The 13786-nt window shown below is 41.3% G+C and overlaps 1 protein-coding gene across 3 annotated transcripts in view; it reads left to right on the top strand.

Moving 5' to 3' along the window:
- The window catches only part of BRAF (B-Raf proto-oncogene, serine/threonine kinase), a gene marked incomplete at both ends in the record, with an annotated part of 150674 nt that overhangs the window by 115127 nt on the left and 21761 nt on the right, over window positions 1–13786 (top strand). For all 3 annotated transcript variants that reach the window (XM_080701364.1, XM_080701363.1, XM_080701362.1), the window contains 3 exons: window positions 281–457; window positions 10863–10909; window positions 11902–12020. In XM_080701364.1, the coding sequence (XP_080557490.1) occupies window positions 281–457; window positions 10863–10909; window positions 11902–12020 (343 nt within the window). The remainder of the gene's footprint in view (window positions 1–280; window positions 458–10862; window positions 10910–11901; window positions 12021–13786) is intronic.

The following is a 13786-nucleotide window of genomic DNA, read 5'->3' as shown; positions in this document are numbered from 1 at the left end:
TTCCATGTTCTGTCCAGATTTATCCTTTGGTTACCTTTTTTCTTTCTAGTATCGTTTTCTGACATCTTACTGAAAGTTTGACTTCTCTGGATCTCTTAAGAATTACTAAAGTTGGGTGTATTCATTCGAGTCACCCTTCCATGCCACTCTGGCATGGGGCTGTATTTCTATTTTCTCTATTTCTATCTTTCTAATAAATTTCTTTAAATCTTAAAAAAAAAAAAAAAAGAATTACTAAAGTCTGTTGACATTTGCTATGTAAGTCATGTTTCTTTTGCAGGAAAACACGACATGTGAATATCCTACTCTTCATGGGCTATTCCACAAAGCCACAACTAGCTATTGTTACCCAGTGGTGTGAGGGCTCCAGCTTATATCATCATCTACACATCATTGAGACCAAATTTGAGATGATCAAACTTATAGATATTGCACGGCAGACTGCACAGGGCATGGAGTAAGTTCCATTTTGTTAAACCTCTTATAAATTACTTTTGAAGACCATCAAAAATATTTTAAAAGCTTTGATACTTCTTTTTTGTTGCATTTTAAATTACTGCTTAAGCCGGGCGTGGTGGCGCACGCTTGTAATCCCCGCGCTTGGGAGGCGGGGACAGGAGGATCGCGCTGGTTCGGAGCCAGCCCCACTGGCTTAAGAGACCCTGTTTCCAAATAAAAAATATAAAATAGGTCTGGGAGTGTAGCCCGTGGGAGTGTATCACGGATGTAGAAGGGCTTCCAGGAACCCCAGTACCACCAAAAAAAATTAAAAAATAAAAATAAATTACTGCTTAATAAAATAAAGACCCTAAGTAATGACTAGCAGTATAATGTCATAAAAATAGTCAGGCGTGGTGGTGTATGCTTGTAATCCCAACATTTGAAAGGCTGAGACAGGAGGATTGCGGGGATTACAAGCATGCACCACCATGCCCGGCTAAACCTGTGATCCTTCTATTTCAGTCCTCCCACTACTGGGATTACAGGTGCAATCCACCATGCTCAGCAAAATTCAATATGTATAAATGGATCCACCTGAAATTCTTGAAAAGAATTAGAATGTGGATTTTCACTTTAATTACTGGCAATTTTGAATAGAAAATAGCATTTAGAGTGTGTGTGTCTGTGTGTGTGTGTGTGTGTATGTGTGTGTGTAACCCAGGGGCATTCGACCTCGGAGCTATACTTCTGCCCTATTTTGTATTTTTTTAATTTTGAAACAGGGTCTCACTGAGTTGCAGAGGACCTCACTGAATAGCCGAGGCTGTCCACAAACCGCAGTCTTATGGTCTCAGCCTCCCAAATGCTGGGATTACAAGTGTGCACCACCATGCCTGGCTTAGAGATTTTTTTGTGTTTGTGGTACTGGGGGTAGAACCCAGGGGCATTCTACCTCCAAGCTACATCCTCAGCCCTACTTCATTCTTTTATTTTGAAACAGGTTGTTACTAAATTGCAGAGGGCCTAAGTTGCTGAAGCTGCTTTGAACCTGTGATCTTCCTGTCTCAGCCTCCCAGATGCTGGGATTACAAGCGCATGCCACCACATCTAGCAATCCTAGATTTTAGTAGCCTAAAAAGTACTAATATAAGTTTTAAACCCTCTAGCATAGTTTACTTTTATTACCAGCTTAATATTAACCAAAGAAGATCCAGTTTCTTTTCCCTTTGTGTTTCTTTTTATGATAATATGCCTCTGGTTAAATGTACCACCAACACATCTTTAGTTTCTGAAGACTTTGGCAGATTGAGAATCCTGTTATTAAAGTAGCTTTGTGGAGCCTGCAGTGTTGGCTCACACCTGTTATTCCAGTATTTTCGGATGCTGAGACAGGAAGATCACAGGCTGGATAACAGATTCAGCAAGTAGTGAGAACCCTCATCAACCTAGAGAGACCCTGTTTCAAAATAAAAATAAAAAATAGGGCTGGGGGTATACCTTGGGGATAGAATGCCTATCGGTGGTTCAATACCTAGTAATTAGCACGCACACACACAACACACACACACACACACACACACACACACACACACACCAGGCTTTGTAAGGTTTTTAGGTTAAGATGACGGGTTTTTGCTCTCAAACTAAAAGGAATTTTTTTAAATATATAAACTTATAAAGCTAGGGATAACAGACAGTAAGAAGATAGTAGTAACAACATTTTAAAAGCTGGAAAGCAAAGCCAGGAATGGTGGTGCACACTTGTAATCCTAGCACTTGGGAGGCTGAGACAGGAGGATCGCACAGGTTCGAAGCCAGCCTCAGCTACTTAGGCTCTCAGCAGCTTAGTAAGACCCTGTTTCCAAATAGAGTATATTTTAAAAAATAGGTCTGTGAATATAACATGGAGGTAGAAAAACCCCTGGGTTCCACCCACAGTACCACAAAAAAAAAAAAAAAAAAGAATCTAGAAAGCAAGCCAGGCATGGTGGTGCATGCCTGCGTGTAATCCCAGTACTTGGGAGGCTGAGACAAGAGGATCGCCTTATATTTAGCAAGACCCTGTTTCATAATAGAAAGTAAAAAGGGCTGCAGATATAGCTTAAAGGTAGAATGCCCCTGGGTTCATTTCCCAGTGCCAAAAGGAAAAAGTGAAAGCGAGATGCCCTTAAAATACTTTGTGTATTATGTGTCTTTTGTATCTTTTTATAATTGTGCATTTTAATACTACACAATTGTTTTATGAAATATAGAATCATACTGGGTTTACCTCTTTATTCAGAGTGTGTGTGTGTGTGTGTGTGTGTGTGTGTGTGTGTGTGTGTGTGTTTACTAGAATTTGAACCGAGGGGCATCAGTAAGTTGTGAAGGGCCTCACGAAGTAGCTGAGGCTGCGATCCTCCTGTTTCAGCCTCCCAAGTACTGGGATTATTAGTGTGCACCACCATGCCCAGCCACAGACTCTTGTTTTAAGCATCTTTACTAGTTAATGAATGTTATGCTCTGATCCCGGCTGTTCTCCATACTATTTTTTTTTTTTTTTTTTTTTTTTTTTTGGTGGTACTGGGGTTCCTGGAAGCCCTCCTTCCTCCGGGCTACACTCCCAGACCTATTTTATATTTTTGAAACAGGGTCTCTTACGCCAGCACAGCTGGCTTCGAACCTGCGCAATCCTCCTGTCTCTGCCTCCCAAGCGCGGGGATTACAAGCGTGCACCACCACACCCGGCTGTTCTCCATACTATTAATTTACCATCTTTCTCCTTTGTGTGTTGTGGGGGGAGTACTAGGGATGGAATCCAGGGGTCTTCTACTTCCGAGCTACACCCCAGCCCTATTTTATTTTATTTTATTTTTTTGAAACAGGGTCTCACTGAGTTGCAAAGGGCCTCACTAAGTAGTAACTGAGGTTGTCCGTGAACCGTGATCCTCCTGTCTTAGCCTCCCAAATGCTGGGATTACAAGTGTGCACCACCATGCCTGACTTTCTTTCTCCTTTTTAATACCAACTATTTTCTGTGTTTTTTTTACATACAGTGATGTATTTGTTTGTGTGTTTGGCAATTATGTGCACTTATTTGTGCCAGACATTATTCTGTTTACTTTATAAGCACTATCTCATTTGCTTTTCAACAACCCTTTGAGGTAGATGCAGTTATTTTCCCCATTTTACTGATGCAGAAACCAGGCTATAAAAAGGTCACATAACTTTCCCCAGGCATTTTGGCTGCAAAGTAAGTGCAGACTCTTAACCTTTACACCATGTTGGTTTTCCATCTTACTCAGTTGGAAACATACTTTTCAGCAACCATAGTGTATCCCCAGTGTTGTGCAGAACCCTACTTTCAGTTCCCTGGTTTATTCACTCTTCTCTTCTGGAAACTATAGAACCTTCTCTATCCTCAAACTTCCTAAGCCCTTTCTCCCAAGAGCTTATAACCTTGCTGGCCATTTCATTGGGAAAATTAAAAGCACTTGTCACAACACTGCCCGCCTACCTGCATTCATATTGAGCTCTTTATCACTAAGAGTAAAAGCCAACCCCTCCATTGTGTTCTAGCCCCCTTCTTCTCTCTTACAGACTTTTAGTTTAATAAACTTTCTATCTTGCTCATCATCAACTATTTTTCTTTTCTGCCGGATTTTTCTCATTTTCATTTATCCTCCTTATAATGTACTCTGTGTGTGGGGGGTGGGGGGTACTGGGGTTCCTGGAAACCCTTCTACCTCCGGGCTACACTCCCAGACCTATTTTTTATATTTTTATTTGGAAACAGGGTCTCTTAAGCCAGTGAGGCTGGCTTCAAACCTGCGCGATCCTCCTGTCTCCGTCTCCCAAGTGCGGGGATTACAAGTGTGCCACCACGCCCGGCTATAATGTACTCTTAAAAGAATGTTGATAGCCGGGTATGGTGGCACAAACTTGTAATCCCCGCGCTTGGGAGGCAGAGACAGGAGGATCGCGCAGGTTTGAAGCCAGCCTCATTGGCTTAAGAGACCCTGTTTCCAAATAAAAATATAAAAAATAGGTGTCTGGGAGTGTAGCCCGGAGGTAGAAGGGTTTCCAGGAACCCCAGTACCACCAAAAAATGGAAAAGAATAGAATGTTGGCAGTTATTAAACTAGGTAGAAGATGAGATGATGTACTGGGTGTTTATAGTGTTGTTGTTTTTTTGTTGTTGTTGTTGTTTTGTGTGTGTGGTACTGGGGATGGAACCCAGGGGCCTCCTACCTCCGGGCTACACTCCCAGACCTATTTTATATTTTACTTGGAAACAGGGTCTCTTAAGCCAACCTCAGCTGGCTTCAGACCTGTATGATCCTCCTGTCTCAGCCTCCCAAGCACCAGGATTACAAGCGTGTACCACCACGCCCGGCTCAATTTTTCTATATGCCTAAAATTTTCTTAATAAGTAAATTGTGGGAGGATCCTCTTGTAATCCCAGCTTTCCTCCTCAACCATTTCTTCATTCTTCTTTTTGCCATTTGTTTGTTTGTTTGTTTTTGTGGTACCAGGGATTGAACCCAGAGGCATTCTACCTCTGAACTGCATCCCCAGCCCTATTTTTTAGAAACAGGGTCTCACTAAGTTGCAGAGGGCCTCATTAAGTAGCTGAGGCTGTCTGCAAACCTGTGATCCTCCTGTCTCAGCCTCCTAAGTACTGGGATTACAAGCATGAGCCACCACACCTGACTTTCTTTTTTCCTTAATATAAGAGTTGTTGATATTCTAATTTCTCTTTCTTTCCCTTTTCCTTGGATCCTACTCCAGTCAAGTTTTTGGCCTTTCTACTCTATGATTTTTTTTTTTTTTTTTTTTTTTTTTTTTTTTTGCGGTACTGGGAGTGGAACCCAGGGGCTTTCTACCTCCGGGCTATACTCCCAGACCTATTTTATATTTTATTTGGAAACAGGGTCTCCCTAAGTTGCTGAGAGCCTCACTAAGTACCTGAGGCTGGCTTCAAACCTGTGCAATCCTCCTGTCTCAGCCTCCCAAGCGCTGGGATGACAAGCATGCGCCACCATGCCCGGCTCTATGAAATATTTTTAATAAGATATTTATTGATGGCTTCTGTCCACTAGATCCAGTAGTTAAATTCTCAGTCCTCATTTTGTCTATCAGAAACATAAGATACAGTTAATCACATCCTTTATGAAATGTTTCTTTTTTCCCCTTTTTACTTTTTTTCTGGTGCTAGGGATTGAACCCAAGGGCATTCTGCCTCTGAGTTACACCTACATTCCCTTTTATTTTTTTTATTGGGAAACAGTCATGCTAAATTGCTGTGGCTGGCTTTGAACCTTCAATCCTCCAGTCTGGGCCTCCCGTATACTGGGATTACAGGTGTGCACTACCATGCCAGGCTGGGATTTTCTTCTTTATCTCCAAAACTTGAGAACAGTTGTTGCTTAGCACATAGTGGACTTTGATTAAATGTGTTAAGTAAGTAAGAAAAACAACTCATCAAGATACACATTATCATTTTCACTTTACAGGTAAGGAGTCCAAAGCTTAGAGAGACTTAAAGTATACCCAAGGTTATATGACTATTAATGATATAGCTGGAATTCAAACCCACATCTGTGGTGTCAAAACCCATGTTCTTTCCACCTCTCTGGTCATGTCTCTGAAGTTCTCTGGGCTCTTTGTTTTTTCATCTGCATAATTAGAATTCCTGCCTTTTTGCCTGCCTCACAAAGAAACATGTGAAGGTTATGAAACTGAATGATATAAAAATACTCTGAAATTTTTTTAATGCTAAATATGTACAAAAGGGTGGTGGCAATTCTCCATTTTCTTGTAAGAGTTATGTTGTTTTTGTTCTGGGTTTTAAGTCTTTGCTCTACTTTAAATAGATTTTTATGTCTGTTATGAGCTGTCAGTTGAGGGGCATTTTTGTGTGTGTGTGTTTTTATATGAATATCCAGTTGTTCCAGCCAGCAAGATTTGTTGAAAAGACTTTCTCCATTGAGCTACCTTGCTTTTGTAAATAAACAAATATGCCTCTGATTTTGTTTTGGCTTGTGAATATTGAAATGAACTTTAAAGCCGGGCGTGGTGGCGCACGCTTGTAATCCCCACGCTTGGGAGGCAGAGACAGGAGGATCGCGCAGGTTCGAAGCCAGCCGTGCTGGCTTAAGAGACCCTGTTTCCAAATAAAAATATAAAATAGGTCTGGGAGTGTAGCCCGGATGTAGAAGGGCTTCCAGGAACCCCAGTACCACCAAAAAAAAAAAAAAAAAAAAAAAAATGAACTTTAAAAAGAGAATAGCATGGTTTTGCTCTTATAAATACTGTAACATTCCATGTTTATATACATTTATTCTTCTCAGGCAAGTGTTCTACTTAGTAGCTGTAGTGAGATTATTTTAAAGGGGCATTAGTGTCCTCTCTAATGCAGGTCCCTACTAGGAGACAGAAAAGACATAGAAGTATTATATTTATGTATTAGAAGACTCAGTGTTTACGATGGTGATTCTTCCCAAACTGATCTCTAGACTCAGTGCAGTCCCAGTCACATCCCAGCAGGGCCCAGCGCCCCATGACTTCTTCACCACTGCAGCTCACTTGTGCCCCAGAAGCTGCCTTTTACTGCGTGTCGTGATGGGCAGCAAGAAATGGCATGTGCCAGTAGAGTCGTTCATCCTGTGGTATGATACAGCAGAGACACTCAGTTCTACAGTGCAGTTTTAAAACATCCTTTCTCAGCTGGGCACCGTGTTTCATGCCTGTATTCCTAGCTACTAGGAGGCTAAGGCAGGAGCATCTGTATGTTCAAGGCCATGCTTTGCAACTTAGCAACCCATCTCAAAAAAAAGTGTGTGGGGGGGGCTAGAGCTAAGTATGGTGGTGCACACTTGTAATCCCCGTACTTGGGAGGCTGACACAGGAAGAGTGCAGGTTCGAAGCCAGCCTCAGCAACTTAGTGAGGCCCTCCACAACTTAGTGAGGCCCTGTTTCCAAATTAGAAATAAAATCAGGCTGGGAGTGTAACTCAGCGGTAAAATGCCCCTGGGTTCAATCCCTACTATCACAATAAATAAATAAAAATGGACTAGAGATATAGCCTAGTATTAGAGTACCCTAGATTTAATCCCCAATACTGCAGGGGAAAAAAACTCCTTCCTTGTGATCAAGACTCCAACTCAAGTGCTGGGCATGGTGGCACACACTTGTAATCCCGCATTTGGGAGGCTGAGACTTAGGCCCTTTGCAACTCAGTGAGACCCTGTTTCAAAATAAAAAATAGAGGGCTGGGGATGTCACTCAGGTAGAATGCCCCTGGGTTCCATCCTCAGTACCAGGAAAAAGAAAAGATTTCAAATCAAGCTTGGCTTACCAGAAACTAATATAATTTAACATCCAAATGAAGACATTTGAAAGTCAAAGGGGAGAAATGGAGACAAACTAGATGGAATGCTGGAAGACGGGCAGACAGGCACTGACCATCTCCTGAAAAACAGAGCATCTGTCCCCAAAACTACAATAAAAGATGAACTTTGAATACTAGAAGTCAAGAGATTATGAACTCTAGTAGTTTCATACACAAATTATCCCTTGCTTTAGCAGTGAGTAAAGTAATGTGTACCACAGTACATAGAACAGCACTAAAGGACATCTATTGTGAGAACTCAAATTTTACTGTAAAGTCAAAGTAACCAAGAGTGTGATATTAACATGAGGATAGACATCAAAATCAGTGAAACACAATAGGAAGCTTAGAAATAAATCCATGTGTCTGTAATTTTATATATTTTTTGGCCAAGGTTCCATGGCAACTCATAGTGACAGTCTTTTCAGTAAATATTGCTAGAACAACAATATATCCACATAGAAAAAATAGTAAGCCATTAAGCTTTACCTGACACACGACATAAAATTTACTTGAAATAGATCAGTATGTAAGACAAAAATGTAAAAATTCAAAACTTACATAAGAAACAGGAAAAAATCCTTGTAGTCTATAAAGATAGGCAGATATTTCTTAGGACACAAAAAGCAAGACCATAGGAGAAAAAAAGGAGTAAACAGCTTCATCAAAATTTGAAATTACTTTTTCTCAAGAGACTATTAAAAGGCAGGCATGGTGGCGCATGCTTATAATCACAGCATTCGGGAGGCTGAGACCAGAGGATCGCGGTTTGCGGACAGTCTTAGCTGCTTAGTGAGGCTTTCTGCAATTTAGTGAGCCCTTGTTTCAAAATAAAGAATAAAAAATTGGGCAGGGGGTATAGCTCGGAAGTCAAATGCCTCTGGGTTCCAGCCCCAGACCCGCAAAAAAGAGAGAGACAGAGAGAGAGACAGAGAGAGAGACTGACTGACTATTAAGAAGCCAGGGGTAGTGGCACACACTTGTAATTTCAGTACTTGGGAGGCTGAACAGGAGGATCTGGGTTCTTGGCCAGCCTCAGCTACTTAGTCAGGCCCTTTGCAATTTAGTGAGACCCTGTTTCAAAATAAAGAATAAAATATGGCTGGGGTAGAGCCGGGCGTGGTGGCGCACGCTTGTAATCCCCGCGCTTGGGAGGCTGAGACAGGAGGATTGCACAGGTTGGAAGCCAGCCTCAGCTACTTAGTGAGGCTCTCAGCAACTTAGTGAGACCCTGTTTCCAAATAAAATATAAAAAAGGTCTGAGTATAGCCCAGAGGTGGAAAGCCTCTGGGTTTCACCCTCAGTACCACCAAAAAAAAAAAAAAAATGGCTGGGGTATAGCTCCATAGTAGAAGCCCCCTGAGTTCTGTCCCCAGTACCCCCCCCACACACACACACAGGAAACTATTAAGAAATTGAAAAGCCAAGACACAGACTTGGAGAAAATATCTATAAAATATATTATATGATAAAAGACTTCAAAGCCTATTAAAAACTATTACAAAGACGGGTGTGGTAGTACATGCTTGTAATCCCAGTACTTGGCTGAGACAAAAGGATCACAGGTTCATGGCCAGCCTCAGCTACTTAGTGAGGTCCTCCGCAACTTAGTGAGACCTTGTTTCAAATAAAGAAAAATAGGGCTAAAAAAATAGGGTTAATGAGCCAGGCGTGGTGGCGCACGCTTGTAATCCCAGCATTCAGGAGCCTGAGACCAGAGGATCGCGGTTTGCGGACAGCCTCAGCTACTTAGTGAGGCCCTCTGCAACTTAGTGAGACCCAGTTTCAATTTAAAGAATAAAAAAACTAGGGCAGGGGGTATAGCTCAGAGGTCAAATGCTCCCGGGTTCCATCCCCAGACCGGGGGAAAAAAAATAGGGTTAAGAAAAAACAGGTCTGAGATTGTACCTCAGAGGTAGAATGCCCCTGGGTTCAATACCCAGTACTGCAAAAAAAAAAAAAAAAAATCTTACAACTCAGTAATAGTACTACCCAATTATTGGGGTGGGGGGTGGACAAAGAATCCAGATGTGGTGCTACATGTGTGTAATCCCAGTACTAGGAAAGCTAAAACAGGAGGATTGAAAGTTTGAGGCCAACTTCAGCAATTTAGCAAGACCTTCGGCAACCTAAGTTGAGACCCTGTTTCAAAAATAAATAATATAGGGCTGGGAGCGTAGCTTGGAAGGTAGAATGCCCCTGGGTTAATCTCCAGTACCACCAAAAAAAGGATATATGAATGACAATATACATATATAAATATGTTTAGCATGAATATCTTTGTGTGTGTGTGTGGTACTGGGGGTGGAAGCCAGAGGCTTTTCTACCTCTGAACTATACTCCCAGACCTATTTTATACTTTTATTTGGAAACAGGTTCTCACTGAGTTGCAAAGGGCCTGACTAAGTAGCTGAGGCTGGCTTCAGACCTGTGCGATCCTCCTGTCTCAGCCTCCACGCACGAGGATTACTAGCATGCACCACCAGGCCTGGCTGTTTAGCCTGAATAGACATTAGAGAAAGGCAAATTGAAGCTGCAGCGTAACCACACGCCCACTGGCATGCCTGTAATCAGAGCTGACAAATGCACTCGTTCGCAGATTAAAGTTGAAAGCTTCACTCGGGGGCTAGAATTTGTGTTCCATCTCAAAGAATGAGTGTGAATAGGTGGGAAATAGAATGAAAGTTGATTTGAGATGGACGTAGGGGCAGCATTGAACACAGAGGTGGGATCAAATGTGGAGGGGCATGTACAGAACATGGATAAATTAGCTTGACAGAGTGAACAATGTTTTTTTGTAACTAGTAGAAGATAAAGTGAAGTCTTACTATAAAACAGAATTTCAGCTGTACATAGTAGTGATATGTTTCTATAATCCTAAATTCATAGTCAATTTTGATGTTATAAATAAAGAGGTTATCACAGTGTACAGATTTCAGTTGTATTATGATTCTAAATAAGTTTTTATACCCCTAAGTATGTTCTGTAGATTTTGAGGCCAGAGTCCTTTAGCCCTACTCAGGCTATAAAATGATGTTTTGTTTTTCAGTTACTTACACGCCAAGTCAATCATCCACAGAGACCTCAAGAGTAATAGTATCCTTCTGAGATTTGTCTACGAAGTATGAAAACCTCCTGACTTTTTCTTCTGCATTTTGTCTTCACATGATGTAAAAACAGTTTTGGTGCTAAGTTCATTATACTGTAAAGAAAATAAATCAGTTTGCATAAAAGTATACTAGAGTAAAATATAACATCCTGCTTTTGGTTTCTGAATGAGCACTACAACAGAATCAGAAGTCTTAATAAGGCCGGGCGCGGTGGCGCACGCTTGTAATCCCAGCACCTGGGAGGCTGAGACAGGAGGATCGCACGGGTTCGAAGCCAGCCTCAGCTACTGAGTGAGGCTGTCAGCAACTTGGTGAGACCCTGTTTCCAAATAAAGTATAAAATAGGTCTGGGAGTCTAGCCCTGAGGTAGGAAATCTCCTGGGTTCCACCCCAGTACCACACACACAAAAAAGTAGTCTTCATAAGAATAGCACTTTTTAAATTGCTTGCTCAAATTCTATCTCTACTATAAAACAGATGAGTTTTGTAGCTATCCACTAATTTTTTCCGCCCTCTGACCTTGCTTAGTAGTAGTTAAGATGTAACTGAAGGCTCTAAATTATGTAACAGAGAGATGAGGGGAGAAAAATAATTTTTCTTCTTCTTCCCTAAATCCAGACTAGATCCTGTCTGCTAGGATGTTTATTCCAGAAAGAGCCTTTTTAGCTTCCTCAGCACTGCTAAAGAATATCTGGGCTACATGACCAAATCGAAAGGAAAAATTGGGGGGCCTTCTGGAGGCTTAAGAAGGCATCTCGCCTCATCCTTGTGTATTGCAAGCCCCCGAAAAATCATAAAGGCAGGTCATATAGGCTAAATAGAACTAATTACTGTTTAAAATTTATTTATTAACCTTTAGAAATTAAGTATTATCTATATTATAGATTATAGAAACTAGATCTTTTATTCAAACCTGCATAATGCTTCCTCTGACAGGAAAAAGAGATCTGTTGTTTTCCTTTACTTACTACACCTCAGACATATTTCTTCATGAAGACCTCACGGTAAAAATAGGTGATTTTGGCCTCGCCACAGTGAAATCTCGATGGAGTGGGTCCCATCAGTTTGAACAGTTGTCTGGATCCATTTTGTGGATGGTAAGAATTGAGGCTGTTTCTCCGTGAATTGAATTTTTGGACCCTGAAATGCTGCTGAGTCACTGTGAAGGTTTCATGTATAGTATTTTCATAATCATCAATATTCACACAAAAAAATCAGTGTTCTTATTTTTATGTAAATGGTTTTAACTTTTTTCTTTAAAAGTAATATTACAAAGCCAGCTTCAATATATTTCAAACAAAATATATAGTATAAACAACTTTAAATTTATTAAGAACTGTCTTTTTAAAAATACTGTGTATTCAAATGTTCTTTGTACTCTGTTTTAAAAAGAAAAGATTTGCAATTTAAGGCATGCTTGAGCTGCAGCCATTATTATGGTTTTGCTAAGAGAACCACTACTTTTTAACAAAGAAGCTTTTTCACAGACTTATTTAAGCCTGACTTGGAAAGTTACTTTCTTGAAACACACTAGAAAGAACCTTATAATTATGGGGCAGCTGGAACAGAAAAGGCAAGGGAAAAAAAGGAAAATTTTAACCTTATCAGCCTTGCACTGCCTTGCATGGCTCTTTTTTTCTGTTTCTATATTCCTATTTCTGCTTTGAGGGTAAAAAGAGAAGTTCTAAAAGAAGGGAACTAAAACTTCTGTGCAGTTACTGCAAGAAGCTGTTTAAAAGTCAGTTATAGCTGGACGTGGTGGCGCATGCTTCTAATCCCAGCATTTGGGAGGCTGAGATACGAGGATCAGAGTTCAGCTACTTTGTGAGGCCCTTTGCAACTCAGTGAGACCCTGTTTCAAAATAAAGACAATAAAAAGTCCAGCGTGGTGGCACACGCTTGTAATCCCAGCATTCAGGAGGCTGAGATCAGATGATCATGGTTCAAGGACAGACTCAGCTACTTAGTGAGGCCCTTTGCAACTCAGTGAGACCCTGTCTCAAACTAAAGAATAAAGCCAGGCATGGTGGTACACACTTGTAATTCCAGCATTCAGGAGGCTGAGACTGGAGGATTGTGGTTCACGGACAGCCTCAACCGTTTAGGCCCTCACAACTTAGTGAAACCCTGTTTCAAAATAAATAATAAAAAATAGGGCAGGGGGCGAAGCTTGGAGGTCGAACGTCCCTGGGTTCCATCCCCAGACCTGCAAAAACAAACAAAAAACTAAAGAATTAAAAATAGAGCAAGGGTTGTAACTCAGAGGCAGAATGCCCCTCGGTTTTGTCCCCAGTACCGCAATGAATGAATAAATGAATGCATGCATGCATGCATGATAAGTAAATGTCAATTATAAGCTGGGCATGATGCAACACACTTGCAATCCCAGCATTTGGGAGACTGAGACACGAAGATCCCTGTTCTCGGACAGCCTCAGTTATTTAGTGAGGCCCTTTGCAACTCAGTGTGACCTGTTTCAAAATAAAGCATAAAAGTAGGGCTGGAGCTATAACTTGGAGGTAGAACGCCCCTGAGTTCCATCCCCAGTCCCCCAAAAAATAAAAAGTGAGTTATAGGCTGGGCATGGTGGCACACACCTGTAATCACACCACTAGAAAGGCTGAGACAGGAGGATCCCAGGTTCAAAGCCAGTCTCAGCAACTTAGCCAGACAGACCCTGTTTCAAAATAAAATAAAAATTAGCCAGGCGTCATGGCACACACTTGTAATCCCAGTGCTTGGGAGGCTGAGACAAGAGGATCACACAGGTTCGAAGCCAGCCTCAGCTACTTAGTGAGGCTCTCAGCAACTTAGTGAGACCTTATTTCTAAATAAAGTATAAAATAAGTCTGGGAGTGTAGCC

The sequence above is a fragment of the Muscardinus avellanarius genome, assembly GCF_963383645.1.
Source record: "Muscardinus avellanarius genome assembly, chromosome: 9".
NCBI lineage: Eukaryota > Metazoa > Chordata > Mammalia > Rodentia > Gliridae > Muscardinus > Muscardinus avellanarius.
Note: the sequence above shows the minus strand (reverse complement) of the source record. Positions and strands in the feature narration are given on the sequence as shown.